The 25,243-nt window shown below is 45.4% G+C and overlaps 7 protein-coding genes across 7 annotated transcripts; 3 read left to right on the top strand and 4 right to left on the bottom strand.

Moving 5' to 3' along the window:
• The first annotated feature begins 268 nt into the window (after nt 1–268).
• TrAtP1_003835 (uncharacterized protein) lies at nt 269–2,418 on the top strand. Its single transcript, XM_014083305.2, has 5 exons — nt 269–879; nt 943–1,275; nt 1,369–1,644; nt 1,715–1,851; nt 1,920–2,418. Exons 1-5 carry the CDS (start codon nt 871–873, stop codon nt 2,158–2,160), a joined length of 996 nt encoding a protein of 331 aa, XP_013938780.2. The 5' UTR covers nt 269–870; the 3' UTR covers nt 2,161–2,418.
• Nucleotides 2,419–3,093: 675 nt separating this feature from the next.
• On the top strand, nt 3,094–5,267 carry TrAtP1_003834 (uncharacterized protein). The gene has a single exon (XM_014083528.2). It carries the CDS (start codon nt 3,119–3,121, stop codon nt 4,886–4,888), a length of 1,770 nt encoding a protein of 589 aa, XP_013939003.2. The 5' UTR covers nt 3,094–3,118; the 3' UTR covers nt 4,889–5,267.
• An 18-nt stretch (nt 5,268–5,285) lies between these two features.
• TrAtP1_003833 (uncharacterized protein) lies at nt 5,286–12,375 on the bottom strand. Its single transcript, XM_066112047.1, has 4 exons — nt 10,906–12,375; nt 5,931–10,839; nt 5,722–5,871; nt 5,286–5,665 (listed from the first exon to the last, which is right to left on the bottom strand). Exons 2-4 carry the CDS (start codon nt 10,204–10,206, stop codon nt 5,469–5,471), a joined length of 4,623 nt encoding a protein of 1,540 aa, XP_065968130.1. The 5' UTR covers nt 10,207–10,839; nt 10,906–12,375; the 3' UTR covers nt 5,286–5,468.
• Nucleotides 12,376–13,078: 703 nt separating this feature from the next.
• TrAtP1_003832 (uncharacterized protein) lies at nt 13,079–16,937 on the top strand (the record flags this gene model as incomplete). Its single annotated transcript, XM_066112046.1, has 5 exons — nt 13,079–13,279; nt 13,345–16,498; nt 16,556–16,666; nt 16,756–16,826; nt 16,898–16,937. The coding sequence occupies exons 2-5, from the start codon at nt 13,376–13,378 to the stop codon at nt 16,935–16,937; spliced, it is 3,345 nt and encodes a 1,114-aa protein (XP_065968129.1). The 5' UTR covers nt 13,079–13,279; nt 13,345–13,375.
• Nucleotides 16,938–17,037: 100 nt separating this feature from the next.
• TrAtP1_003831 (uncharacterized protein) lies at nt 17,038–19,205 on the bottom strand (the record flags this gene model as incomplete). The annotated part of the gene is made up of 5 exons (XM_014083525.2): nt 17,038–17,069; nt 17,141–18,126; nt 18,183–18,865; nt 18,913–19,123; nt 19,183–19,205. The coding sequence occupies 5 exons, from the start codon at nt 19,203–19,205 to the stop codon at nt 17,038–17,040; spliced, it is 1,935 nt and encodes a 644-aa protein (XP_013939000.1).
• Nucleotides 19,206–19,589: 384 nt separating this feature from the next.
• TrAtP1_003830 (uncharacterized protein) lies at nt 19,590–21,238 on the bottom strand. Its single transcript, XM_014083524.2, has 6 exons — nt 20,988–21,238; nt 20,556–20,612; nt 20,401–20,500; nt 20,138–20,352; nt 20,002–20,081; nt 19,590–19,939 (listed from the first exon to the last, which is right to left on the bottom strand). Exons 1-6 carry the CDS (start codon nt 21,068–21,070, stop codon nt 19,893–19,895), a joined length of 582 nt encoding a protein of 193 aa, XP_013938999.1. The 5' UTR covers nt 21,071–21,238; the 3' UTR covers nt 19,590–19,892.
• A 233-nt stretch (nt 21,239–21,471) lies between these two features.
• Nucleotides 21,472–23,370, bottom strand: TrAtP1_003829 (uncharacterized protein). The gene is made up of 3 exons (XM_014083523.2): nt 23,266–23,370; nt 22,502–23,135; nt 21,472–22,437 (listed from the first exon to the last, which is right to left on the bottom strand). Exons 1-3 carry the CDS (start codon nt 23,305–23,307, stop codon nt 21,506–21,508), a joined length of 1,608 nt encoding a protein of 535 aa, XP_013938998.1. The 5' UTR covers nt 23,308–23,370; the 3' UTR covers nt 21,472–21,505.
• Nucleotides 23,371–25,243: the final 1,873 nt, after the last annotated feature.

Raw genomic sequence — 25,243 nt, 5'->3', positions numbered from 1 at the left:
TAATGACCTACCACATTCACAGCATTCTAATTAACCATGTCTTTAATTGCTTTCTGCTGAACTTGCATGGCAAAAATACTCTTGCTTTTCTCTAGACTACTACTACAGGTAAGCTGTAAAGAATGACTAAGTTTTTTAGGTAAGCCAACAGATTGGTGGGGTCTCATTGGCATTTCCACCGTCATCTTCTGAGCATCTGGTCTAGCCTCCTTGCTGCTACTAGTAGTAATTAGTACCCAGTAATATTACGATTGGGTACAATACGGAGTACTCCATACCTAGGTATGGAGTACTCCTATTCCAAAGCCACTAAAAACCATCAGAACAGGCGCCGATGATAACCCGAAGTCAAAGCACAGAGGCACACAAGCGCCAACGCATAGTCAGAGTTGACGGACCTTTGCATTTACACTTTTGTTTGCTTCAATTCGGAATTTCGTTCAGCTAGGGCTTTGACAGGGGTCGTTGCTGTCGCCTAGAGATACCATTCTTAAAACTTGCTTCTGTATATTATATTAATACTCTTGGTGCTACCGAATCCCTCGAGATCGACGAAAAGGCGACAGCTAGCCAAGCGTTTCTGCGGCCAAATGCCCTCGCGAATGCATCGTCAATAGAAACCCGTACCCGTTCCGAGGCGCTTAATTTCACGAGCATGCTACATGCATTTTCGATTCGCGAGTCGCTCATTAATACAACTTTCTTTGCAACAATTACGATTTTCTAAGACATATACATTGACGGGCAGCGCTGAGTGGTCGTGGACCAATGCTGCCGCCATAGAGCGAAATCGCCTGCTTCTGGATCCTCAACTTGAAACTCGGTCGAAGATTTGAATCAAACGTTGGCCCAATTACCTCTGTCGCCATCATGTCAACCGTACGCAACACTTTACAGACTGCCGCCATGCGTACATGTCCAGCAACTAATTCACTTGTATAGTCAGTCCCCGACGCGATGAAACCATCTGCTCGCAGCGATTGGTCGATGCAGTTTCGAGATACGATATCCCAACCGATAGTCGCCGCCTTTTGCGGCGGAGGCGTAGCCGGCGCTGTATCCCGAACGGTGGTATCGCCACTAGAAAGACTCAAAATCCTGATGCAGATTCAAAGTGCTGGACGAGATGCATACAAGTTATCAGTTGGTCAAGCGCTTGGGAAAATGTGGAGAGAAGAGGGTTGGAGGGGCTTCATGCGAGGCAACGGAACAAACTGTATACGCATTGTTCCTTATTCCGCTGTGCAATTCAGCAGTTACAACTTTTACAAAAAGGTATTTCAACCATATGCCATGATCAGCGTCAGCGCCAGCGCCAGCGATCCGTGCCCCCAAATGGAATATCAGCGGTGCTAACTGTAGATTCAGAATTTGTTCGAACCGTATCTAAGAACTGACCTTACTCCCGTTGCCCGCCTAGTTTGCGGTGGATTGGCGGGAATAACGTCGGTCTTCCTAACTTATCCTCTCGACATCGTCCGAACACGGTTATCCATTCAGTCAGCCAGCTTTGCAGAATTAGGAGCGAAGCCGGATAAACTACCAGGAATGTGGGCAACTCTGGTTTCCATGTACAAGACAGAAGGAGGTGTATCTGCTTTATACCGTGGCATTGTCCCAACCGTTGCTGGCGTGGCCCCTTATGTATGTTCCGTTGACTATCACTCAACAACCCCCGGTTATGTGACGAAATGCTGACTTTTAATCATTATAGGTCGGCCTGAACTTCATGGTGTATGAGTCAATCCGCCAAGCATTTACGCCTGAAGGCGATAAGAACCCTAGTGCATTGCGCAAGCTTTTGGCAGGTGCCATTTCTGGCGCAGTTGCCCAAACCTGCACGTATCCATTGTAAGTAGCCCCAGTTGTCCTTTCTGCCTCTTGCTAGATGCCCGATCTCATACTGAACAATTGCATAGTGACGTACTACGGCGACGTTTCCAGATCAATACCATGTCAGGCATGGGGTACCAGTACAAATCCATCACCGATGCAGTCCGTGTCATTATCCGTCAAGAGGGCGTTAAAGGATTGTACAAGGGCATCGTGCCCAATCTCCTCAAAGTAGCTCCCAGCATGGCGTCGAGCTGGTTGAGCTTCGAAGTTACACGGGATTTCCTCACAGATTTAAAAAGAACCGATGATACTGAACGTTTATAAAGAAAGCAACAGGCTAAACTAGTGCGTTGTTACTTTTCTTCACTTGGGTTGTTTTGGCATGTGGTGTGTAAGTAAATAGGTACGAAGCAAATGGGTCTACATAGATGGCGTAAGAAAATAAGTGGTTATAGATGGCATGAATATGAAGAGCTCGCGCTGCATCAAGGGACATGAGGCACCAAAAAAAAAAGTAGGTAATGGCTTGCTTTGTGGGATAAGATAGGGCTCGATATAATTTTTAATACTGAAAAGAATTGCATATGGTAGATTTCTAACCAAAAAGTAACAACTGCTAAAACAAAGGTCAAAAATCGAGCACATACAGCACTGTAGCACTCTGTACCTTGCATGAGACGTCTAACCCATTTTGATGGTGGGTCTGAGTGCGTGAGCTCCCTGAAAATTAGCGGGGCATCAATCAACACGAAAACGCCGTTTGCTCACTCAGAATCGATCTGATACGTCTAAGCGTGCCGTGCACCGACATAATCGCTGAAATACAATTTACCAAGATTCGAGGGACAAACAAAGTGACAAACGCTTGCCATGACGACTTTATGATAATCTCATTCTCTCTTTCTCTCTTGCACCTTCTTCCCACTTCTATCAACACCAAAATCTTGGAATTCATGGCATTATAGCATACGCAGCCGGTGGATGAGACTTGGGTGGGAGCCACGCTGCATCCATTTCACAGACGCCTACCATTTCAATCATCTCTAATGACGCTGCTAATTAGTTTGAAGCATCAGAGGGCCAGTTTTAGGTGCTGCTTTGGCTACAGTCTCTCCGCAGGAAACCTGGCCACAAAGCGTCTGTGTCTGGCGGATACATGCATGAGTTGCGACTGACTGCTCTCACTGCTCTCTCCATCTCAATTTTTACATTGCTTAGCACTACTTTCCCCCCCCCCCCCCCCCCCCCCCCCCCCCCGTTTTGTCCTCTTTTGGCGATAATTATGCCCCCAGAACCTCACTCTAGTGGTACTACCCGAAAAAGTCGGGAATGTCGCTCGACGGGCTCTACCAAGCAGGTCCGTTTCCCTACGCGGCGCAGGAGAGTTCGGGGCCAGAGCAATGGGGTCCAGAAACGAGAGAACTCGTCGTTGAAGCGAGGAAATTCATCGTTGGAGCGAAAAGGCCCGTCGTTGAAGCAGCAGACATTGACACAGATGAGTTTCGTCTCGTCATTCGGTGAAGAAGTTACCTTGGCCTTGACGGATGACGATGCCTCAGATGAAGACGGGACAGCTTGTGACAAGAGTGGCTTGACGGTTCCTCAACGGGAATCTGAAACTCTGTTAACAAAGGAGCCACTAGAGTTGGCGACAAGAGAAGATGCCATCATTATTCAAGATTCCTGTGGTTCAACTTACGACGGCTCTGACGATGACGATGCACCAGCCGGTGTCAACATCTCTCCTCCACAATGGCCTGAACATGTACAGGAAGCTGCTGCGATGCCTCCCCGATCTGTGGCATGGGCCGGTTCGTTGGATATAGTTAGAGATTCTCCACGGCGCCGTGCGCATCTGAGCAGAAATCTGGAGGAATTGGAAAGCACCCAGAGCTCTCAAGAAGACGGCGCATCGTTATCGGCACATGTCCATTTTGCAGCTGTGGAAGCGGATGACCGGGAAATTCCAGACTCGGACGAGGAAGACAATGAGGAGCTGCAGCTGAGAGATTTCAGCAGGCTGATACACCAAGAAACGCTCTACGCCGGCCACGAGACTCAACTTATTATGCAGGAAATGGCTTCTTTGGAGGACCCGGTACTAACCCCTGAGAATTCACCAAACAGAAGACAGCCGACGGCGTCTCATAATTCGCTCGCCTTGACGCCATCGGATGGAATTGCGGATGGCAAACATGACTTTCTGATGGAAGATACTCAGAGCCAGCCTACTGCAATACCACAAACTCCTGCCTTCTCATTACCATCATCACAAACGACGCAAGTCGGCCCCGATGACCAAACTGGTTTCAGCCAAGGGCATAATAATCACCACGCTCCAACACATACACAATTGCCCAGTCAGGGTCAGATCTTTGAGTCTCAGCGCGTGCCACTTCAAATTCTCCAGTCTCTCGCCCCAGTATCCGCGCGCACGGATATCCTCATTCCCACGCCATCCGAAGTACTTGATCCCATCATTAGCGGCTCCGAGGCATTTGTCCATCTTGCTTATCGAGTGCCCGAAGAAGTCCAGCGGTTCTGGCTATTCAGCCACGGTTTATTACGCTACATGGCCTGTATACAGCCTGGCAGGCCTCACGGTCGTGGCTGGGATTACCAGATTGACCAAGTTTATCAGCTCAATAACGCATTGGAAGAGCGTGATATGCAAGAAGAAGGATGGGTAAATGGCGAGGTCCGACGATACATTTACCTTCCTCCGGCAATAGCGGGCCAGCTTCTGTGGAATTTGAGATGCGCCACGTTTGGCCAAGATAGATCACAAAAAGACGATAAGATTGAAATATCATCAAATCACCCGACATCCAGCCATAAGGACCCGACTAGTTCAGCTACCACTCTACAGTCAGCCAAAACTAGTACTGCTTACATCCGTGACCACGATACTGCTGGCCAGCCAAGCAGCTTAATCTTACAAGACTATGGGAGCTCTACAGCTACTCTCCCGGCTAATGCTGTCTTTGGCTCATCTCCGCTTTTGACAAAGAGCCAAATGCTCTCTGACAGTTTGATAAGCGATAAACTATAATACCATTGGAGCGTTGAAAGAAGAAAATAATGGTCAAAAAGATGGACTTAAGCTAGCTATCATCTCTGCTTGAATTATCACGCTTACCAATATGTGGATGCCCCTTGCTTCATTATCGTTAGCATCTTGACGGCCTTTCCATAGAAGCCACTATGATTGATATATATATACAGTCTTAGCATGAAGGCTTATTATGAAGACTTGGTAGCGGCAAAGCCAGCTCTGTGTCCTCATGAGGCCGTGAAAGGTTCTTAAATGTAATTAGTAAATGCTCTAGTATTCATCCAGCGGTGAGCTCAATTATCCTCAATACTTCCATGTCTCGTCTCATAAAGGGAGGATAACACGCTGAGGATGCCGATTATACAGTTCACTTGGCTTATAAATCTAAAGATAACCGTGCCGCAGCGTAAATTCGTCTTCAGTGTAAAATATGTTCACCCAAGTGGTGTGCTAAATCTATCATTCTCCATCGAATATATACTAATTAAGATTAATAGAATCTTTTATCTAGCTCCTTTTTTTCCCCTTTGGGGGCATGCCATACTGCCACTGATGTAATGGTCCTGATTTCAGCAACTCATGACAAATGGAAAGCTCCCTGTCCTTCCCTGATTGCAGTATACAGCTGTTTCTTCAGGATGTCCATCGTCGTATAATCTGGAAGTTTCAGATAATTCACGCACGTCATGACACTTGGTAGATAAGCGTCAGAGGTGTACGGAGGCTCGCTTGGTTTACAAACAACGGTAAACATCGGAGTTAAACTTTTAAAGCCTGGTACACTATAAGCCTCCTGTTCAAAAATCCGGACTGGGATGTAAAATACTTACCGCCAATAGGAAGCTTTGGGCTACCAGTGGTGAATTGTAGGAAATCTCGTCGCTGTTTGAGATCCAGCTCGCTCATCGCCTGCAGTAGGTTCTTCACGCTTCGACTGTCCATGTTGAAGCCATGGTCCGCCTTGATAGAATCCATAAGAGCTAAACATCTCGTGTCAGTTATTCTCCTCTCAGTATGTCTAACATATGCAGGCACTCACTCTCAAGGCTCCAGTCTTCTTCTACTTGTCCAAACAGCGATACTAATTCGTCGGGAGTGAAAGCTCTCAGTGCAGTATATGGGAACACCTGCGAGAAACCAGTACGAAAAGCATCAATTTGGCGTTTAACACCAGTCCCCAGAGTCATATCAATGACTTTTTCCAAGTAGGTATCAACGTTTTCCATAGTAACTCGCTTCGAAGAACCATGCTCCTCAAGTTCAATTTCGGGGTAGCCAGGCAACGTAAAGTCGAGACAGAAATCCTCTAACCTCGCATTGTCGATCATGATTGCCTCTGTATCAGCCACTTTTTGTGCTGGTGTGAGATTTGGGTTTTCATCAATCTCTTTCTTAGCCAGCACAAATTTCTTGATTGTTTTCAGAGAGCGAGCAAGACCTGGGTCAACAAGCTTTACCGCTCCCAAAGAGGGCTTGACACCAGTCAGGGAGGGATCTCCAATTCTGAAAAATATCGGATTGAAGTGGATATCAACTATACGAGAATCGATCATTGATCGGGCCACAAATTTGCCGAGAGCCTTGAATAAATGAAGAATGCGCTCTCCATTTGGCGTTGTTGCCTCTTCGGGGCTGAGAGGCCGGGGAAATAGCCCCGTCTGGCCCATTACAAACTCATCTGACCCGGCAGAGTCGACTTCTCGCCAAAGTTTGAGTTTCTTTTTGCAAAACTCTTTCGATACGGTAGAGTAGAATTCGAGCGTCGGGCCTAAGCCAGTGCCAACTTCTTCAAAATATTCGACTTCCAATATACTTTGGGAGGCGCCGTATAGCTCCATCACTTTCAACGCTGACTCGAGGATCTTGAGTCGGGAGATGCGGACTTTCTGCCTCTGAAGTCGGCCCAAGAACGGCCGCTCATTGGAGCGATCTCGTCGATTATCATCCGTCGACTGTGCGTTCTGCCAACGAGCCATTGACCGGGCATATCCGAATGATGTTGACTGGAGAAAGAGATGCCGAGTCTCGAAGGGGAACAGAAAAGGGTAGAGGCGTGCTAAATCTTCAGACCAACTCGGCAAGCAGCTGCTCGCAACGATTAATGGCTCCTCTAATTGGCGATTAAGCTTAGCCGTAAGCTTTGTATTCACGAACTGAGACAATTGCTCAACCCGGAGGCCAACCATACTATTCCTATTTTCAATTAAAACGTCTTCTATGTTAGCATTGAGGTCGTGAAGGATGTTGAGAAGCTGCAGGATAGAGGCGGTTATTGGGTGCTTCGCTAGTGATGCCGAAATCCCATTCTCCACTTCTCCATCAGTCTCGATATTGAAGTTGGTCGGTCTAGACTCTGCTGGAGGCTGTCCAGAGACTCTTCGAAACTTGATGGGGTGTGTGGATGACCAAATGTTTTTATTGTTGTGGTCACCTGACGAGGGTGTCGACATATGAACAGCACGATAAATGGTCGTCTCATTTGGAATAACTTTATCATCCAGCGTGAACTCAATATACCAATCCTGAGGGGCAGACTGGAGTATGGAGGAGTATGAGGGCTGTCGCGATGAAGAATGAGATGCTGCCGGGCTGCTATGCTTATACGAGCCATAGTCCTTGAATCTTGATCCAGTCGGTGTGGGGACTCTCGTGCCGTCCTCTTTTCGAGTGATGATGTTTCCAGAGGCAACTTCGAGATTTACGGCCGATGGATCCGGATCTCCTCTTCCTTCCATATCTTCATCAAGCTCGCCGACAATAGCATCAAGAGCAGTACTGTCGCCAGCTTCGTCGTCGTCATCGTCATCGTCAGTGAGCTGTTTCTCATCTGCACACTCCAAAGTAGGCTGTGGAGCCTTGTCTTCATCAGGAGGACGAGTCGAAGGATTTGGTATTTCTGCGGATGACCGAAAGAGCCGTGAAGAGCGACGTAGTGACCCCTTATCGGTAGATGGCCCGGCAGGCTGCGAGTTGGCTGTCTCTCCCTGATGAGATGATAGCTTGCTGTTGGCTCCGCCGGAAAACCGTGAAGCCGAGGACCCTGACATTAGAGGCAAAGGAGGCTGCGTGGTAGATCCAGTTAAACTGGCGCCTGCAGCAAAATTTTGCGACATGCTAGAATTAGCTATAGCCGCAAGGGCTCTAGAGAGTCCATCTCTCCGGGAGATCCTTGGCCGCTCCGCCAGACTAATTCGTGGACGAAGATAATCATCAAGGGACTTGAAGGTGGCGATTGCGTGAATGGAAACCATAATGTTTCGGTAAGATCGGGGAATCGATAGCTCATCATCTGCAACCAGCCTGAGTTTGATCTGCTTACCCAACATTGACGCGGGGCTGCTGCGATTACCATCAAAGCTGTTTTGATGAACGGTAATGACTTCAAAATGCTCTGACCTACTGAGCAAATCTTGTAATTTATGAATTAATACGCCGAATGGTGTTGCTTGTGATTCCGTGACGCCAGTTCCGGGCTTGGGCTTCACCGCGGGATTCATGAACACTTCCAAAAAGCTTGCTTGGGCAGCGTGCGCCAGCGATTCGTCAGGATTGCTGAAAATTGCAAGAAGCACTCTCACTATACCAGACGCTAGAAGTTCTGCACTGGTAATGCTTTCCAGGATGTCGGTATCAAAGTAGCTTGAGAGCTTGGAGAAGAGTGTCCGTCCAGTTTCTGGAGATGAATGTTTTGACGTGGCTAAGTAAAAGGCCTCGAGTTCTTCTGCTAGCTGGGATAAAGTTTGCAGTATCTGCGTAGTTTGCGTTCGCATGACCTGGCCGTGGCCGTCTTTTTCGTGGACTTCTAGAAATTTCTTTGCAATGGTGATAATACGGGACTTCATTAGTTGGATATTGGAAACATAGGGAAGAGACGTGGCATCCAGCGACATCGAAGATCCGCGAGAACTAGCAGGTGATACGTCACTAGCATTAAGCTCATTATCAACGTCTTCTTCGTCGCCGCCAGAAGAGTGGTGTTCATGAGCAGCACCTTCGCCCTCGTCCTCTGCTTCTTCGTCTTCGTTATCATTGTCTTCCGACTCATGGTCTGATGATGGCGTGCTACTATCGCCAGCATCGGGCAGACTGCGTCGTCGGGACGTGTTCCTCAACTTTGAATCTTCCTTGGTGCCAGGCTGGCTGTCGTCGACTGCAAGTTTTTGAATCTCAAGAATTACGCCTTCGCGATAAAGTTGGTATCGATAAACGCTACCAAGGCGGGTAAGGAGTAATTCCGTTGCTTGGAGGCCTAGAATAACTAGGGAGGGGTGATCTTGCTGTGATAAAATAGAAGCTAGAAAGGATGCATAAGGCACTGGTGCTAGTGCCTCAGCCAGAAGATTTTGGTCCAAATTGGAAAGCATCTTTATCTGAGCAGTCAATACTTTCTGGCGTACACTCAGGTTGATTGTGCTGGAGAAAGCATCTGTTAATGTTGGGAAAATGATGAGCACGAAACGGCGAACTTGGTCTTTGCAGTCTTCCAAAAGTTCAAGCCGGCGGTCGTTGGGGCCCGGATCGCATCTACTGCCCAAAGATGACGGTGCAATTGGCTCAATCGCATCATGCAGCTCCATAAAGTCACCCACGGCAATTCCTGCATTACGAGGCAAGTCTGGAAGCAGCTCACATATGACATTGAGGGCTTCCACAATTTGCTCGCGGGGCCGGTGGATAAGCGCCTGCATAATGATGACACTGTCCAGCTTAGATGCTACATCCTCAGTGCCCGTAGGAGGAGAAACTCCCGTCAAAATTTGATAGAGTGTCTCGACAACATTTAACTTGAAGAGCTCAGAGGAGAGTCGGGCGCTTGCCCTTGCAGTGAATGCTAATACGCGGAGAAACTGAGTATGAATGTTGGGGCCAATGAGATTCGTAGTCCCTGGGACAAGGAGACGTAATATCGCGCGCAGTAGGTCAACACTGATTAATTCTTCGAGCTTCGACGGGTGATATTTGAAGCTTTCGACGATTCCTGAGACACACAAGGAAGCCTGCTCCACAACTCGTTGGTCATTGCTGTTGAGGACATTGAGCAGGGTTGGCATGACATCCTTGACTACAGGGAATGAGTCATCGGGAATATTCCGACAGCAATTGGCCGCTGTAGTCACCGCTGTTCGCTGAGTGCTCGTTGCAAAGAAGTCGAGGTATGATAAGCATGCCGTGAGCCCCCCCTTCTCGGACAATGCTAGACGGGTACTCGGTGGATATCTTCTCAAGCGTACTAAGAGCCTGTTCTGCCAGGTCGATGAACGAAATCTCGAGCAGCTTCTGACAGAGAACAGGAACGGCATTTCCATACACAACATTGGCAATGCTAGCGGGTAGGGCCTCCATAAGGTTCGCAAGACAACGGCAGGCTAGGAGCATGATCTCGGGGCTCTCTTCCTTGCCCATGAGTTGAACAAGTTCCTTAACAAACGCATCAGGTGAAAAATGGCCCGACAAGTTATCTTCATTAGATACCAGGAAAATTTCGGACAGCTCCTGTAAGGCAATCACTTGGACAGACGAATCGTCACTCCGCAGGCCGCCGAGAAGTTCTCGTAACCGACTTGATAGCCCAGTCATGATGCCGGTGAGTGCTCGCAAAGTACTGGAAAGACCGGAATCATGATCTCCTGGGCCGCCGTATGCTCCGAAGGGATCATCGTCGTCCTCGTCGTCCTCGTCGTCCTCGTCTTCGTCTTCGTCGTCTTCGTCCTCGTTCCCGTCATTGTACGGGGGGTGTTCAATGCGATTTGCGCCGCCACCTCTGCCCAAATCGTCATCTCTCGGGTTGTCACCTGTGCTATTTCTAGCGACTGTATCTCCCTTCTGGGGTGAAGACGAAGAGGCTTGAACTCTGGGTTCGCCCGTGCCACCCATGGTAGTATCTTGGTCAGAGCTATTGCCTGTGGAATGCTGGAGGTCCTGATTAAGCGGCATTGAGGAGGTAGTAGCTGCATATAACAGTCAGTAATTACATCCCATGGAGAAGACGTCTATCAGATGAATCAAGGACTGACCTTGGGACTGTGTAGAACTCCTTTTGGTCCGAGCCGATCTTCGACTGGCAACATTAGAACTAGGTGATGTGTCCATAGCGACGGGGATATCAGGCATCCTATTTTGAATATTAACACCATTTCCAACAAACACGGTCTTTCCAACTAACTCGGTGCCGTCCATATCCACTAAGACTTTCCCTTTCCGCGGCGAGGTTGGGTGAGGTAGATTATTTGCAGATTCCAATGGTGGAACAGCAGCTTCAGGAATCTTCTGTCTCTTGGACCGTCGAACCGAAGAGCTGGATTGTGATCCAGTCGCAGGGCTTTTCTCAGCGCTCGAAACTTTTCGCTTCCGGGATAACGATAGCGATGGAGCAGTAGAGGGCGAAGTCTCTGGCAGCGTGTTGGTAGAAGCAGATGATGCAGCAGAAGCTCGAGCCGCCTGGCTCGCTGCTTGGCGGGCAGAGGACCTGGTTATTCTGGGAGACATGAGAAACTGGCCAAGAAACTGCTCGCTTGCTCGTGCCTGGGGTAGAAGGGAAATGAGGGAGAGGAAAGCGGGGAGAAGAGTAGAAATCCTTGCTGCAGCAGTTCGTGATGGCTGTGGATAAAGTAGCTGGGTTGGTGTTGTCAGGCGTTCGGCGGCGGCAGTGCCAGGGCAGGTGCGTGCGTGTATAAGCTATGCAGAGGGGCTGCTCGTGATGAATGGAGTAAACGGCAGTGCCAGACCTCGGATTCGGGTGAATGAGGCACACAGGATGATGTCTATGCTAAGAGGGCTGGCAGTGGGTTGGGATATATAGCACGGCCCAGCATGTAGAGGAAGTGCCTCATCAACCGCAGCACTACTGGTGTGCGGAAGATGGAGACGTAGAAGGACACCAGAGGGCAAGTGGGAGTTCAACTGGCAAGGCTGTCGCAGATGGAGTGTGTGAAAGGAAAAGCGTTGAGGTGTTGAGGTTGTCGGTGCGCCGTAGACGAAAGCTTATGGCAGCCTTCAGAGCTTCATACCTTTGGCTTTGGACGGTGGCCGGTACAGGCCTTGCAGTGGCGGACGCTGCAGTCGGGGCAGTGGGCGTTGGAGAGGACGCGGGAAGTCGCACTTCGTGGTCGGTTGCCGGTGTTTGTTCTGCCATGCCCGAACTACGCCATCAGGAGGGCAAGCACGAGCTAGGCAGGAGCGATGGAGACGGAGCGTATGTAGTTGAGGCAGTTGAGGCAGTTGAGGTCCTTGGATCCAGCAGAGCAAGCAGGCGCACGTCGCTTCTTGCGCCGCTTGTTGGCGATGCACGGTGTCACTCCCGCATCTGAGTGTGGAAACGGGGGCAGGCCGGGCAGCCTTGGGAGCTGGCAAGGAGAGTTAGAAAGTCAGCGACGGTTGATCACGTCCGTCCACTCAGGATGTCGCCGTGGGAGTTGAGCCAAGACTAAGCGCCGTAGATAGGTTGGTAGGAAGTGTGTATTGGATCCGAGTTTGCTTGCAGCGTCACTCGTGCCTCTTGCCTGCTACGCTTAGTTCGGCGGTGGAGCTCTGACTAATTTAGAGGCGCTTACGATAAGCGCATGGGTACAATATGCATCCCGCTGGAAACGTCTAGTAATACCTCAGCCGCTAGGTAGCTTGGGTGCACCAGCAGCATCAGGATGGCTGAGAACAAGCCGTGGTTTGCTTGAGTTGAATATGTACTATTTAATGGCAGGACCAGGTAGTATTTCCTATCGAGGCACCTACCAATGAGGTGGTTCCGCGTGAGCATCAAAATGTACATGCGAGGCAGCTGTTTCTTCGGCGTATATTTAGCAGCTACCTACCTACTCACACTATCGGGTCAGCTGCTTCTACAGCGGTATACATGTGCGCAGGCTCTCACCCGCGTATTACATCTGGAAGAAGGAAGCAAGAGAATCAGGCACGCGCGGTTGATAGCCGCCCCTCCTCTCCCCCTTTTCTCTCCCTTTTTTATTACTGCTAGCAATTTTTCTAAAACTTCACGTGGAACACGACAAAGCCTCACAGTACTACCCCGGTGCTCAAACACTCCATGCTATACACTGCTCGTCAGCTGCCTGCAGCATAAAATCGGTGTAAGTGCAGTTTACCCTGGAGGGGTCGGCGGGGGAGACGGTGGGGCTACTCCGTAGTTCATGCCCCTTTTACTGCTCTGCTCCAAAGTTGATATCTTATAGACCGCCGGCAGAACATTCTTTTCTTCTTTCATTTTTCTTCTCCTCCCAGACTCAAGACTTCAAGTTCGCTAAGCTCTTGTTGTCCTTTCAGACTAGGGACGACCGTTTCTTTTCTTTTTTTGAACCACGCTTTACGCGACCCACGACTACATATCATGACCATATAGAGAACCCATTGATTAACGAAAATCGCATTTTCCACGAGGTATGTCTGCTCTAGCTCGCTGTGTCTCGACGAAGCGGTATTGACAAGGCCTATGGTACCGCCAGCACGTCGTAACGCATATTAAACCGTCTCAAAATGCCAGAGAGCGAGATGTCAACTGTTGTTGCTCAGCCTAGCGACGAGAACAGTGCTCCAGCTAAAGACCGAGCTGCTGAGGGGGCTGAACCGCCCGCTAGCGATAAAGTTGGCTCTGCCTCTGCGCCAGCAGCAAGAGCCACCCCCCGCTATGCCAGCGCAACCGCTACTTCGACTGTGGCTCGGACAACTGCCTCGGCGCGATCTGCGGCTACTCTGAACAAACAGCCGACTCGCGCGTCCACTTCGGCACACCGATCTACCGCCTCCACGTCGACGATAGGTCATCGAAGTGCCCCCAGTGTCGGTGCAAGTGAAGATGAACAGAAACCCAAGCCTGCGTCGCGAAGAGAGAGCACAGTAGTCTCAAACTCAGCGGGAGCCGCAGGAGAGAGAAAAACCGGGGCCGCTGGCAGCACTGTAGCGAGCCGTCGATCTACTGTGGGTGTTGGTGCTGCAAGCCCCAAACCTCCTGTTCCGCGCACTAGAACGGGAGCATCCGACTCAGTAGCAGCGATTCGAGCAGGATTGACCCGGAGTACTGTTTCGTCGAATGCCGCTGCGGATGCGAGGAAACGAACACCTGCACCTGGTATAGTGACTGGAGCTTCACGTCCATCAACAAGAACATCTGTTCGATCTGAGGCGCATCCAGACAGCCCTAAAATCCTCGACGAGCTCACATTCAAGCTAGCCGAGAGAGATAAAGAAATCGAATCCCTCAAGGTGGAATTGGGCACCTTCGAAAGCACCGTAACTGAACTCCGCCAGCAGCTAGAGGGCAGCGGCCAGCAAGCAGACGAGGGCGAATCTCCAAGCGAGCCCAAGGCCACGCCAGATGGCCCGAAAACTGATTACGATGCCGTCATACGTGACCTGGAAGCTCAACTACAAGAGAAAGCCGAGAAACTTCTTACTGTTGATGACGAGCTTATCGAGGCTGCTCGCATCAAAGACGAAGGAGGAGAAGCTCTAGAGGCACTGAAAAAAGAGCTTGAAAATCTAAAGGCTGAGAATGAGGAGAAGCTTAAAGCAACCGAGACTCAACTTGAGCAGACAAAACAAGACTATGCTGCTCAAGTTGAGAAGCTGCAAGCCTCCATCTCTGATAAAGCAGACTCAGACAAAACAGACACAGACTTGAGATTGGCATTCGAAGCAGACATTCAAAAGCTTCAGAACCAGGTGGATGAACTGACTGCTTCAAAAGCCGACTTGGAATCGACTATTAACGCCATCACATCCGAGCGCGATGCGTTGACCAGCAGATTATCTGATCTTGAAAATGAGATTTCAGATGTTAAATCTAGGCTCGCCATATCTGAGACAGCTGCGAAGAGTGCTGAAGCAAGTAAAGACGATGATAAGTCTCTGGTAGCGAAGATTCAGAGCGAATTAACCAACCGAGAGACGGAGCTAGAATCTGCCCGCAAAGTTGAAACTGAGCTGCAAAACACAATTAGCGACATGAAAGCCACACTAACTGGCAGGGATGAGGAGATTTCCAGCTTGAAAACAATGCACGATGAGCGTTTGAAGCAAATTTCTCAAGATTACGAGAATGAAATCGAAAGCCTTCGCGGCGATGCTTTCTTTAAACGCAAGTTTGAAGAACTGGAAAAGCTGCATAACGATCTGCAGGCCACCCTGACCGGAGAATCAGAGAAGCATACAAACGCTCTGGCAGAGTCGGAAGAGCGCCGGTTATCAGCGCTTAACTCACTCGAGTCCAAAGGACAAGAATATGAAGAGCAGCTGGCCAGTTTGAGACGTCGTCATGATGAAGAGTTGGCAGCTGCCAAAAACCAAGCTTTGGAAACATTGGATGTTCACGCCAAAGAACTAGAGTCTATTAAAGCTCGATACGACGAACAACTGCGGCTCGCACTTGCAGATGGAGAAGCTACATCGGTAGAACAAAGTGGGCTTCACGAGAAGGTGCTGAATGACCTTAAGAAGCTTCACGAAGAAGAAAAGCAAGGCTTGCTTGCTGCACACCAATCTACTCTAACAGCAACATCTAGTCAACATGCAGAAGAATTAGCTGCGCTGCATACGAAGCTTGAAGAGGTGGCAGCACAGCTTGAAAATGCGAAATCCACGAGTGCGGAGGAGTATCAAGCCTCAAAGCAGGAATTGCTTAGCCTACACGCTGCCGAAATCGAGAAACTCACCACTGCTCATGCAGATGCCCTGGCTGCATTGAAAGAAGAGGGACTCCAAGTAACCCAGAAGCTAGAAGAGCTAACAGTCGCTTATGCGCAAATGGAGACCAGCTTAAGCGAAGCCAAGGCTCAAAACGCGAGCTCCAGGGCTACTCTGGATGAAGCTAAAGCTCAGAGTGCGAGCCTGGAGGAGCAATTGTCACATCAGACTTCCACAAACGCAACTCTCCAAGCCTCATTGAAAACTGCGGAAGAGCAACTTTCACTTCAGGCTTCCACCAATGCAACTCTCCAAGCCTCACTGAAAACTGCGGAAGAGCAACTTTCCCTTCAGGCTTCCGCCAATGCGACTCTCCAAGCCTCGTTGAAAGCAACAGAGAAACAGCTATCACTTCAGGCTTCCACCAATGCCACTCTCCAAGCTTCACTGAAAACGGCACAGGAGCAGCTAGTCGTTGTCCAAGCAGAAGCAGATGACGTCGGCCAGCAGCTTGCTCTAGAAAAAGTAGAGCGAATGACCGCACTTGCTGAGCTAGACGCCGTTCAGACCGCCAAACCTGATATGACAGCCATCAACACCCTGAAGGCTGAACTTATGGCAACTACCAAGACGTTCCAGGAGGCCTTGACTGTTACTAAAGCTGAGCTGAAGTCTACCAAAGATAACCTTGCCGACATGGAAGACAAATATACCGCTACCCGAGAAAGCTTGATTCTGACGTCCAAGGACTTGGAGGAGCTGCGGATAACGTCGGAATTGAAGGAGAAGACGGCTCACGCAGATTATAGCGACTTGAATGATAGCATGACCACACTAGTGGAAGAAGCCAACAAGAAGGTGAAGGAATGGGAGATGAATGTTGAGCAGCTCATGAAGAAGCTCACTGAAGCAGACCTTGAGAATGATCAGCTGCAAGGTCAGCTAAAAATCAAGGACGCTGAGCTAGCGGAGGCAGAGGTAAGTTCTCACGCCTTCTTTATACCTGAAGACGCTCCCTGACTAACAACGCATCAGGCTCAGGCCGCTCTGTTCAAGTCCACCAGCGGCGGGACTGGTAGTCTAGATGCGGCAGGCAATGCAGCCGACGGCGAAGAAATCGATCACTCTTCAACGGCACTAGCTTTGGTACGAGAGCCCCTGTAAACTGCCGCCAATCCTGCAACCATTTTTCATGCGCAGGTTGATATTTCGATTTGACTAACCGTTTGAAGTAGCTCAGCAAAGTTAGATTGACTGCCAAGCAAGTTGACTCTCTCGACCGAGAGATGAGAGATCGTAACTTACAGTAAGCAGGCTCATCGTACTAACATTACGGCCAAAATAGAAATAAAATACTAATTTGTTTTTACAATATAGGCTCCTCAACTCAATTACAGATGTGAAGCTGTCATCTTAGAAACTTTTTTTATTAACGTTATTTATATGATTTGATTAATATTTAGTGGTAATTAGTGCCATTTAAAATTGATGAATTTAAATGGAACCTGAAAGATGATTTACGCTTTACCGTGAGTTGCCATCAGAGATCCTATCACCTTATGTTAGCAATGAAACACGGAAAAATAAAAGCTGCATAGCCTTTGATGGTATTGAACTTACCAATGAACGTCGTCACCAGGCGACTACGGACCTGGCAAATATCCTCGGGGACAAGCCATATGGTCGCGCCAAGCTTACGAGCAATACTAATGCTCAACTTCGCATTCATATATGCATCTTCTTCCGTTTGGCCGGGAGTCACCAGGTCATAGTCCACATAGCTGCTCTTCATGCCGTTGAGGACGTCCAGAAGGAAAACACCAGAGCCAATCGCAGGGTCCTTGAACGACCTAATAGATGAGTTACGGCCACCCTTCTTTGACATATCGTTGGCCCATCTGACCATTTCGGCGTCAGTTATCTCTTTCTTGCCGAGATTTTGTGCCAGAGAGGATAGTGTCAGCGTAATGTCTTTTCGCATGAGTTGCCACACAAGTCCAAGTGTCAATGTTCTTTGGCCATCTGTAATATCTGCTCCTTGAATGCCTACGAGCGAAAATCCATTCTGCTTGCCCAACTCTATAGCATAGTTGGTGTTTTCGACAGCTTTGAATCTGAGCATTTCCCCTCCATGAGCGGGAGCTTTGTTAACGTGGCGCCAGTTAACAGATCCTTTAATGACCTTGTCGTATGCCTGTAGAAGAGCCGAGCCGTCTCTCAAATCATCGAAAAACGAGACTACAGCTGGCTGCACGTCCAAGCTGTTTAGCCACAGAGTAAAGACTCTCGCCTCGCGTTCTCCCTCTGCGTCGAAATCTTCGACCTGCAGCTTCTCCTCTTCGGTAATAGGGTCAAGTGCAGGATGGGTGTTGAAGAGGTTAGCGACGAATGCCAAGTTCAGTTTCGGGTTGCCCGCTACCAATGATGACGGAGTCAAAAATTTGCGGCATCCAAGCTTATCGGCTTCTTGCAACACCTCTTCAGCCCTCTGCGTTAAATCTCTGGTTTGCAAAGCAGCTCGTGTGCAGCCGTACTCTCCTCCTATTTGCGCGAGGAGGACGGTGTAGTTTTCACTGTCCTTCACATCGCTAGAGAAGTTTGCCACTCTAAACGAGGCCAAAGAGTTAGTGATAGTCCCATAGGAAAACAATTGTGCACATACCTTCTGGGCCAATTGGCGGCTTTTAGGTGGTAGTTGAACCAACGAAGCAGAATCTGCTCGGGAGGCAGTCTCAAGAACTGCTCCAGAGTCTCATCCTCTTCCAGGAGTCGGTACAGTTCAGGGTGCAGTTTGATATCAATTTTTCCCAGCAAGCCTCGTCGAATAATTTGCCAAATGAGACCAAGAATAAGATGCTCGCGCACTTCAATGATATCTCCCGCTCCGATATTGACAACAGAGCACCCAATACCCTTGCATGACTCAATGACGATGTTGTTGTTCTCACTCATTTGGAAAGCATTTAGAGTTTTGGTTTTCCGGCCGGGTATATTCATAACTCGCTCATCGATAGTATCCGGAACGCTGTCGTTAATGAGTTTCGCAAGAACCAATCCATCTTTACATTCGTCGAACATCTCAAACGTGTCGGTAGGGAACGGAAGTCGGCTACCAATATCCCGATCACCAGCCAAAACCGCGTTGATGTGGCGTGTAAACTCTGTTCTCTCATCTTCATTGATTGTATGCGTAGTATTCGCATTTGATCCCTGGACTTGGATTTTGCCGCTTACGCTGCCCTTTGAGGCATGGCCTTGGGCGGCGCCAGCTCCAGAAGGTGCTGGCCCAGGACCAGTAGAGAGACGTTTTTGTGCGGTTGATCCGGCGCGCAATTTAGCGATAAGCTGGCAAATGTTAGAGGAGTTGCGAGGCAAGAAATAGATTGACTGACTCCGACATAGTCTTCGAGCTCTACTCGCCGTGAAGAGTCGAGGTCTACTTCCTTCAGAGCTTGTCTGACAACATCATACGGCTGATTTTCGCTTTGCTGGGTGGCTTTAATGGCCGTTGCTTCATCGAGGTATCCCCGGTCTTCTACGTCCAGCCGCTGGAAGGCGTCGGAAAGCTGGAATATCTCATTCTGAGGAAACTGAGGAAACTTCCTATCAAGCGCATTAGATCAAGGCCGAGTGAGGCCATAGCCGATCAACATTCAACGTACCTCTGAAGCTTAAGGACATTCATACTGGAAATCTCGGTGATCTTTCTTCGAGTCAATGTCGAGTCAATGTTCAGAACAAAGGAGCTGCGTAATCTGCTCGAAGTAATGGCTAGCCAGCTAGTAGTGAGGGGGGGTCAGACAATTGACGCCAGTGGTTGAACCCCACACAGCCACGTTCCCCTCTATCCAAGGCAGCCTAGCTATCCATAGCTAAATTACGTAGTTGCCTGCTAGGCATACACGTAATGTTAGTAGAAAAGATAGCACCCCCTGTATTAAAGCTATAGACTATCCTATTTTATATGCTGAATAAGGTATTTTGTCGACAAAGGTGATTTGATCGTTAGACTAATACAATACTTACGTGCTATTGAGCATAAGTAAGTCCAGTTATTCTAGTGGCATACTTTTAAAAAAAAAAAATAACTGTTTTATTACTAGATAGGTATTAGTTACAATACTTCAGTATCGCAAACCGTTAAAGGCGCGTTTTCGAACACCATTATAACCAGCACAAATTTTGGTCTTGTTACCAAGTATCTCGCATCTCATGAAAAATATCTTTCATGTGTTTGAATGTAGAAAATACCTGGAGACCCGAACATTGTACAAATGAGAGGAAAATGTGGACAGAAAAGAGAGTAGTACGGTTAAAGATTCCAGGCAACCGGTCTACTACCGTAATTACACTTCGACATTGGTGGCTTCTACTACTCAGCAACATCAAGATCGTCATGAGCGGGAAGAGGACTCTCAGCTGGTAAATGTCAGTATTGTGTTCACAATTGGAAGAGACAGATCCGGGAAATGCCGCGCTACCTTTTCTTTCGTCGCCATTAGTTCCGTTTTCCTTTCGGTCGCGATCATCACGCTCATCTTTAGTATCGCGGTCTCGGTCGCTACACAAATAAAAATGTCAACTTCGGAACCGCCATTGATAGTTCGAAGAGCTTACCGGTGTTCAGGGCTTCTAGAGCGATCCCGGTCCCTTCGACTATCGCGATCATAGTCTCTGTCGCGATCCCGACGTTCTTCTTTGCGCGGAGAATAGTCGCGAGTGCTGCGACGGGGGGAGGGTGATCGGCCACGGCGAGGAGATCGCGGTCCACGACGATCACGATCACGCCCAGATTCGAAGCGCCATGAGGCTGAAGGAGGTGTTCTAGCCCACTAGAAGCACGTTAGTAGTGGCAAATGATTGGATCATTGCACACGCACCTCAATCTTCAATAGATCATCTCGGCCAATACGTTTGTTGTGCATTTCATGGTATGCGTCATCGGCATCGCGCCTGTCTTCGTATTCCACGAAAGCAAACCTTATTAGAAGCCGTTAGCAAAGCGATTACTTCTCAAAAGTATCAAGTTACCCACAGTCTGCTGGAAGTAGATCGCGGCGCAGGAATGTCACAGCGGACCAGGCGCCCATATCTATTCGACACTCTTCATTAGCCATGCCATCACAATGCAGACACGGAGGGTGCAGTCGACGGGGCAGCCGTTTCTCGGGCATTTTCATTGACTGTATGCACACGAAAGGAGGTGCAATCTAACTATCGGTTCGCATAGAACAACTTCGGGCGATAAATGAAACGCATCGACCGACACGGCAGGAAAAGGGAGAGGTAGGTTCAGGCGTCAACGGGGGGGGGAGGGTTGCGAGGGCATCGGACATCGACATCGACGGTGTATCAAATCTGTCGACCGAAAGGAGTTCCTCGTGGCGGTACAAGACAGGACGCGGGCGAGGGCGAGGGCGAGGACGAGAGCGAAAGCGTGAGCGTGAGCGTGGCGTGGTTGACGTACCGTTCGAATTCGTAGGCGAGATCGCGCGCGCGGGTGCCGTGGCTAAAGCCTGTGACATATAAAGTAGTGCCGCCGCGAGACATTTCGAAATGTGAAGGAAAAGAAAGTCAGTATTGGAGTGTATTGGAGCAATTGAAGAAAATTAGATATCCGGGTGCGCAATCGTCAGCGGATGTAGACGTTAGGATGGTTCTGAGGCACGCAAAAATGTGCTAATGGCAATAAGTTTAGTAGCGTACTAAAAGGAAATCTACTAACGTACTAGTAATAATACCAAGATTTTCATAACGTCATCATTCATGTATTTATACATTTATACATTATATAAACTTAAAATAAAGTACTTTCTTTTTAACATTATAAATGTTAAATATCAAGCACAATAATAACTAAAATTAATTAACTTAAAAATTTCATAAGCATTCAGCATACCTAACGGTACTTGAATGATTTTGTTTTTTTTTTATAACTTTTATTTTATTTTACTTCAACTATGAATCCTAAATCTACTCTCAATTTCAGTACTTGCCTCGCCCTGAAACAACAAACCTCCCTGTTTCCACTGTATACTTCCACCCGTCCCGCGCAAGCGCAGCAGCCACAGCCTGTCGAAGTGGTGAAATTCCACTTGCATTATGACGGCCTAAGCCAGTAACAATAGTGAGACTTTTGTCTAAGACTGGCCCTTCTCGAGCACGTATATCTTTCCACCAACTCAAAACTCGCTGACGAGCAATTCGCACTCCATCTTGGACGGACACGCCGTGCAAATCAACTGTCCTATCGGTGCTTTGTTGGTCAACTAATATGTCTGCCGCAGTGGATGTAGCTTCTTGGGCGTGCTTTGCGTGTTCGCGAGCCTGTTGCGCATAGTAGCCTGCTGCCTGTCGATACAGCGGGTTTGAAGCCCCACGCCGATGGAGGCTTGCAGCAGATGCAATCGCATCTTGTTTCTGCCTATGTAGATTGTTTGATGTTTGCAGAGCCTTGTTGAGATTTTCTCCGGCACTAGAAGTTGATATCGAGGTAGCTCGACGAGAACTCCTTCCTTCAGCCCGGGTATCAGTGACCGTCTCTGTTGATCCTTCGAGATCTTCGTGTGGCAGCGGTGTTAGCCTATAATTCAGTTTGAGCTTCTGGTTCATCGATCTTTTGCTGAAGTATGCGTTCACTTGTGCTGCGAGTTCCGCAGCATATGCAGAATCCGGCCCAGTTATCCGGATGATAACTTGCAAGTACTCGTCCGGGGTATTGCGGTACTTCTGTTTGAGATCGTCTATGGCTTTTTTCTCTACAATTGATGGGGACTCAGCCTCTCTCTGTATGAGGAACTGATCCAGGATTCCGAGGATGGTAGCCACTTTAGAGTTACCGTTTTCGGCATATATTATAGAAACTTCTTCAGGAGACATGTTCAAGCGCTTGGATATGTAGACGATGGCAGTGGGAGCTGTGATAACGCAACACTGTTTAGCAACTCACGGACTGGGTGGTAGACACCAGGATCAACCCACTTTTCAGCGTCTTTGCATTATTCATACTGGCCTCGCCATCGGTCATTCTTGCTGCGTCATATCCGTATACACTACGGTTCCCACTGAGAGCCTCGATTTTGGTGTCACCAGCGCTGGAAAGTGCATCTGGCGCAGTCCCTTGAGCAGTGGCGGATTGTAGATATTGAACACTAAGGAGGGTATCCAACGCAATTGCAACGACGCCGTTTGATTCGAGTAGTGCATGCCTAATAGCCCAACTTTGTAAATCAGGAAACAATTCCTGGAGCTGCAGAATGTCTGTTTCCAGCAGCCCAGAATTTGGGAATTCACTGTCTGGAAGCACCAACTCTGCAGAGAGAGGGAGTGAAGATGTCGCATTTTCCGCGTCGATCGATCCTTGGCCATTAGCATGTTTCCTATTGGGACTGCTCGTGCTGGCTGAGTGCTCAATGTCTACTACCCATCTATCTTCGTCTTCCAGATGCCGGTGTACGGCACTTGGGTCGAAACCACTAGATTCTTCTGTGTTGGCATCTTGCGCGAGACTTTCCAAGACCGTGCAGGCAGTACTATAGCCAGCAGCGGTAGATACATCGTAGTCATTTGCGATAGCAATGACCAGGGACTCGTCAAGAACTGAGTCAAATAAATCCTAAGGGAGAAGACGCAATTTAGATTGTGCTGGTGGAGGAAAAGGCGAGAGGTTAACCAGTTGGAAGAGACATAGGTACTATAGAACGAAACTACTAGTACTAAAGAAGAGAAATAAGTATAATACATACCACCAGCTGCTGGATAAGTGAAGTCTTAATAGTAGTAGCCATAAGGGAAAGAAGTACTATTAGGTTGTAATATTGGTAGTAAAATAGTATGTTTGTTTAGGATAGTTAAAAAAGTAATAATATATTATAATTAAAAGTAAAGGTATTATAATTAGAAGTTGTAATTTTACTTATTTATAATAAATATAATATATAATAATATATAATATTATATAATATTATTAATAAAATATATTAAATATTTTTTTTAATTTTTATAATAATAAATAATAAAGAAATTAATAATATTATATTTAAATTAAAATTTAAAAAAAGAAATTATATATAAAAATTTAAAAAAAATTAAAAATAATTCTTAAGTAAAAGTTTATTTTATTTAATTAAAAGTTTATTAAAAAATTTCTTAGTTTATTTAAATTAATTAAAAAAGTTTTATTTTAATATTTTTAAATTTAAATTTTAGTATTAATTTCTTTTATAATTATTATTTTAAATAAATATTTTAATTAATTTATAAGATTTTTTATAATTTAAATATATTTATTATTATATTTTTATAAATTAAAATAATATTAAAATTTTATAAAATTTATTATTTTATAAATATAATTAAAAAATAATTAAAAAATATATATAATTTTTTATTATTATTAATAAAATATTTTATTATATTTATATTTAAAAAATAAGAAATTATAATTAATATTAAATTATAATTAATAATAATTTATAAAATTAATAATAATTTATAAATAATTTATAAATAATTTAATAAAATTATTAAAAAAATATTATTAAAATTTATTTTTAATATAATTATATATTTATAAAAAACTTATAATAGCTAATATAATAAATAATTATATTTAGTTTTTAGTTTAATAACTAAATAAATAAAAATATTTAAAAAAAAATATATTATATTTAACTTTATTAGGTTTAATAATATTAATAATACTAGATTATTAAAATTACTTATAAGGTTTAAAATAAGGTTTTTATACTAAAAATAATATTTTTTACTAATAACTTAATATAATATAATAAAAAAGCTACTTATATAAAAGCTAGTCTTAAGTTTTATAAATATAAAAAGCTTTAATAGTTCCTTAAAAAATAAAAGAAATTAATTATTAAATATTATTATAATATATAAGACTTTAATATTAATACTATAAATATAATAAAATAATCTTATAGTAATAAAATAATTTTATAACTAACTATAATTTTTAAATAATAAATAGTAAAAGGAAATAATAAAAAAATAGTAATAACTATTAAATTAAACTAGTTATAAAAGTAAACTATTAATTAAGCCAAAATTAATAAATTTAGAAAAAGAAAAGTAATAGTATAATAAGTAAAAAAGTAAAAAAAGTAATATTAAAAAGCTTTATATACCTAAGGGAATTAAAAAAAATATTAAATAAAATTATAAATATATAATAAAAGGAAATAATAATAATATTAAAATATTAAAAAAAAGGTTTAATAATAAATTATAATAATAGGTAGTTTATTTTTATATACTTAAGAGAAATAAAAAAATATTATATATTTTTATTTTTTATTTTAAAAAAACTTATAATTTTATATAAAAAGAAATTATTTAAAATATAATATAAATAATTAAAATATTTTATTATATTTTAATAATTTATTAATATATTTATTATTTATTTAAATAAAAAATAAATTAAATTAATTAATTATAATTAATTTCTTTTAAATATAAAAAAAATAAATTACTTATTAATATAATTTATTATTAAACTTTTTTTTAGTATTTTATTATTATTATTATTATTTTCTTTTATTATATATTTAATATAATTATATTACTTATTATAATTATATTACTTATTATAATTATATAATTTATTATAATTATATTACTTATTATAATTATATAATTTATTATAATTATATTACTTATTATAATTATATAACTTATTATAATTATTTTTTTATTAAC

Source organism: Trichoderma atroviride, chromosome 2 (assembly GCF_020647795.1).
Source record: "Trichoderma atroviride chromosome 2, complete sequence".
NCBI classification, from domain to species: domain Eukaryota; kingdom Fungi; phylum Ascomycota; class Sordariomycetes; order Hypocreales; family Hypocreaceae; genus Trichoderma; species Trichoderma atroviride.
The sequence above is the reverse complement of the archived record's forward strand: the minus strand, read 5'-3'. Positions and strand labels throughout refer to the sequence as shown.

Coding starts and splice junctions, on each gene's coding strand:
- TrAtP1_003835 (XM_014083305.2), top strand. Junction 1,276..1,368: donor GTTACAACTTTTACAAAAAG/GTATTTCAACCA, acceptor CTGTAGATTCAG/AATTTGTTCGAACCGTATCT. Junction 1,852..1,919: donor CAAACCTGCACGTATCCATT/GTAAGTAGCCCC, acceptor ACAATTGCATAG/TGACGTACTACGGCGACGTT.
- TrAtP1_003834 (XM_014083528.2), top strand. CDS start 3,119: ATGCCCCCAGAACCTCACTCTAGTGGTACTACCCGAAAAAGTCGGGAA.
- TrAtP1_003833 (XM_066112047.1), bottom strand. CDS start 10,206: ATGTTGTGTATGGAAATGCCGTTCCTGTTCTCTGTCAGAAGCTGCTCG. Junction 5,872..5,930: donor AGAAGACTGGAGCCTTGAGA/GTGAGTGCCTGC, acceptor CGAGATGTTTAG/CTCTTATGGATTCTATCAAG. Junction 5,666..5,721: donor CCCAAAGCTTCCTATTGGCG/GTAAGTATTTTA, acceptor ATAGTGTACCAG/GCTTTAAAAGTTTAACTCCG.
- TrAtP1_003830 (XM_014083524.2), bottom strand. CDS start 21,070: ATGTCTCGCGGCGGCACTACTTTATATGTCACAGGCTTTAGCCACGGC. Junction 20,501..20,555: donor CGATCTACTTCCAGCAGACT/GTGGGTAACTTG, acceptor GCTTCTAATAAG/GTTTGCTTTCGTGGAATACG. Junction 19,940..20,001: donor TAATGGCGACGAAAGAAAAG/GTAGCGCGGCAT, acceptor GACATTTACCAG/CTGAGAGTCCTCTTCCCGCT.
- TrAtP1_003829 (XM_014083523.2), bottom strand. CDS start 23,307: ATGGCTACTACTATTAAGACTTCACTTATCCAGCAGCTGGTG. Junction 23,136..23,265: donor CACTTATCCAGCAGCTGGTG/GTATGTATTATA, acceptor CTTCTCCCTTAG/GATTTATTTGACTCAGTTCT. Junction 22,438..22,501: donor TAATGCAAAGACGCTGAAAA/GTGGGTTGATCC, acceptor GCGTTATCACAG/CTCCCACTGCCATCGTCTAC.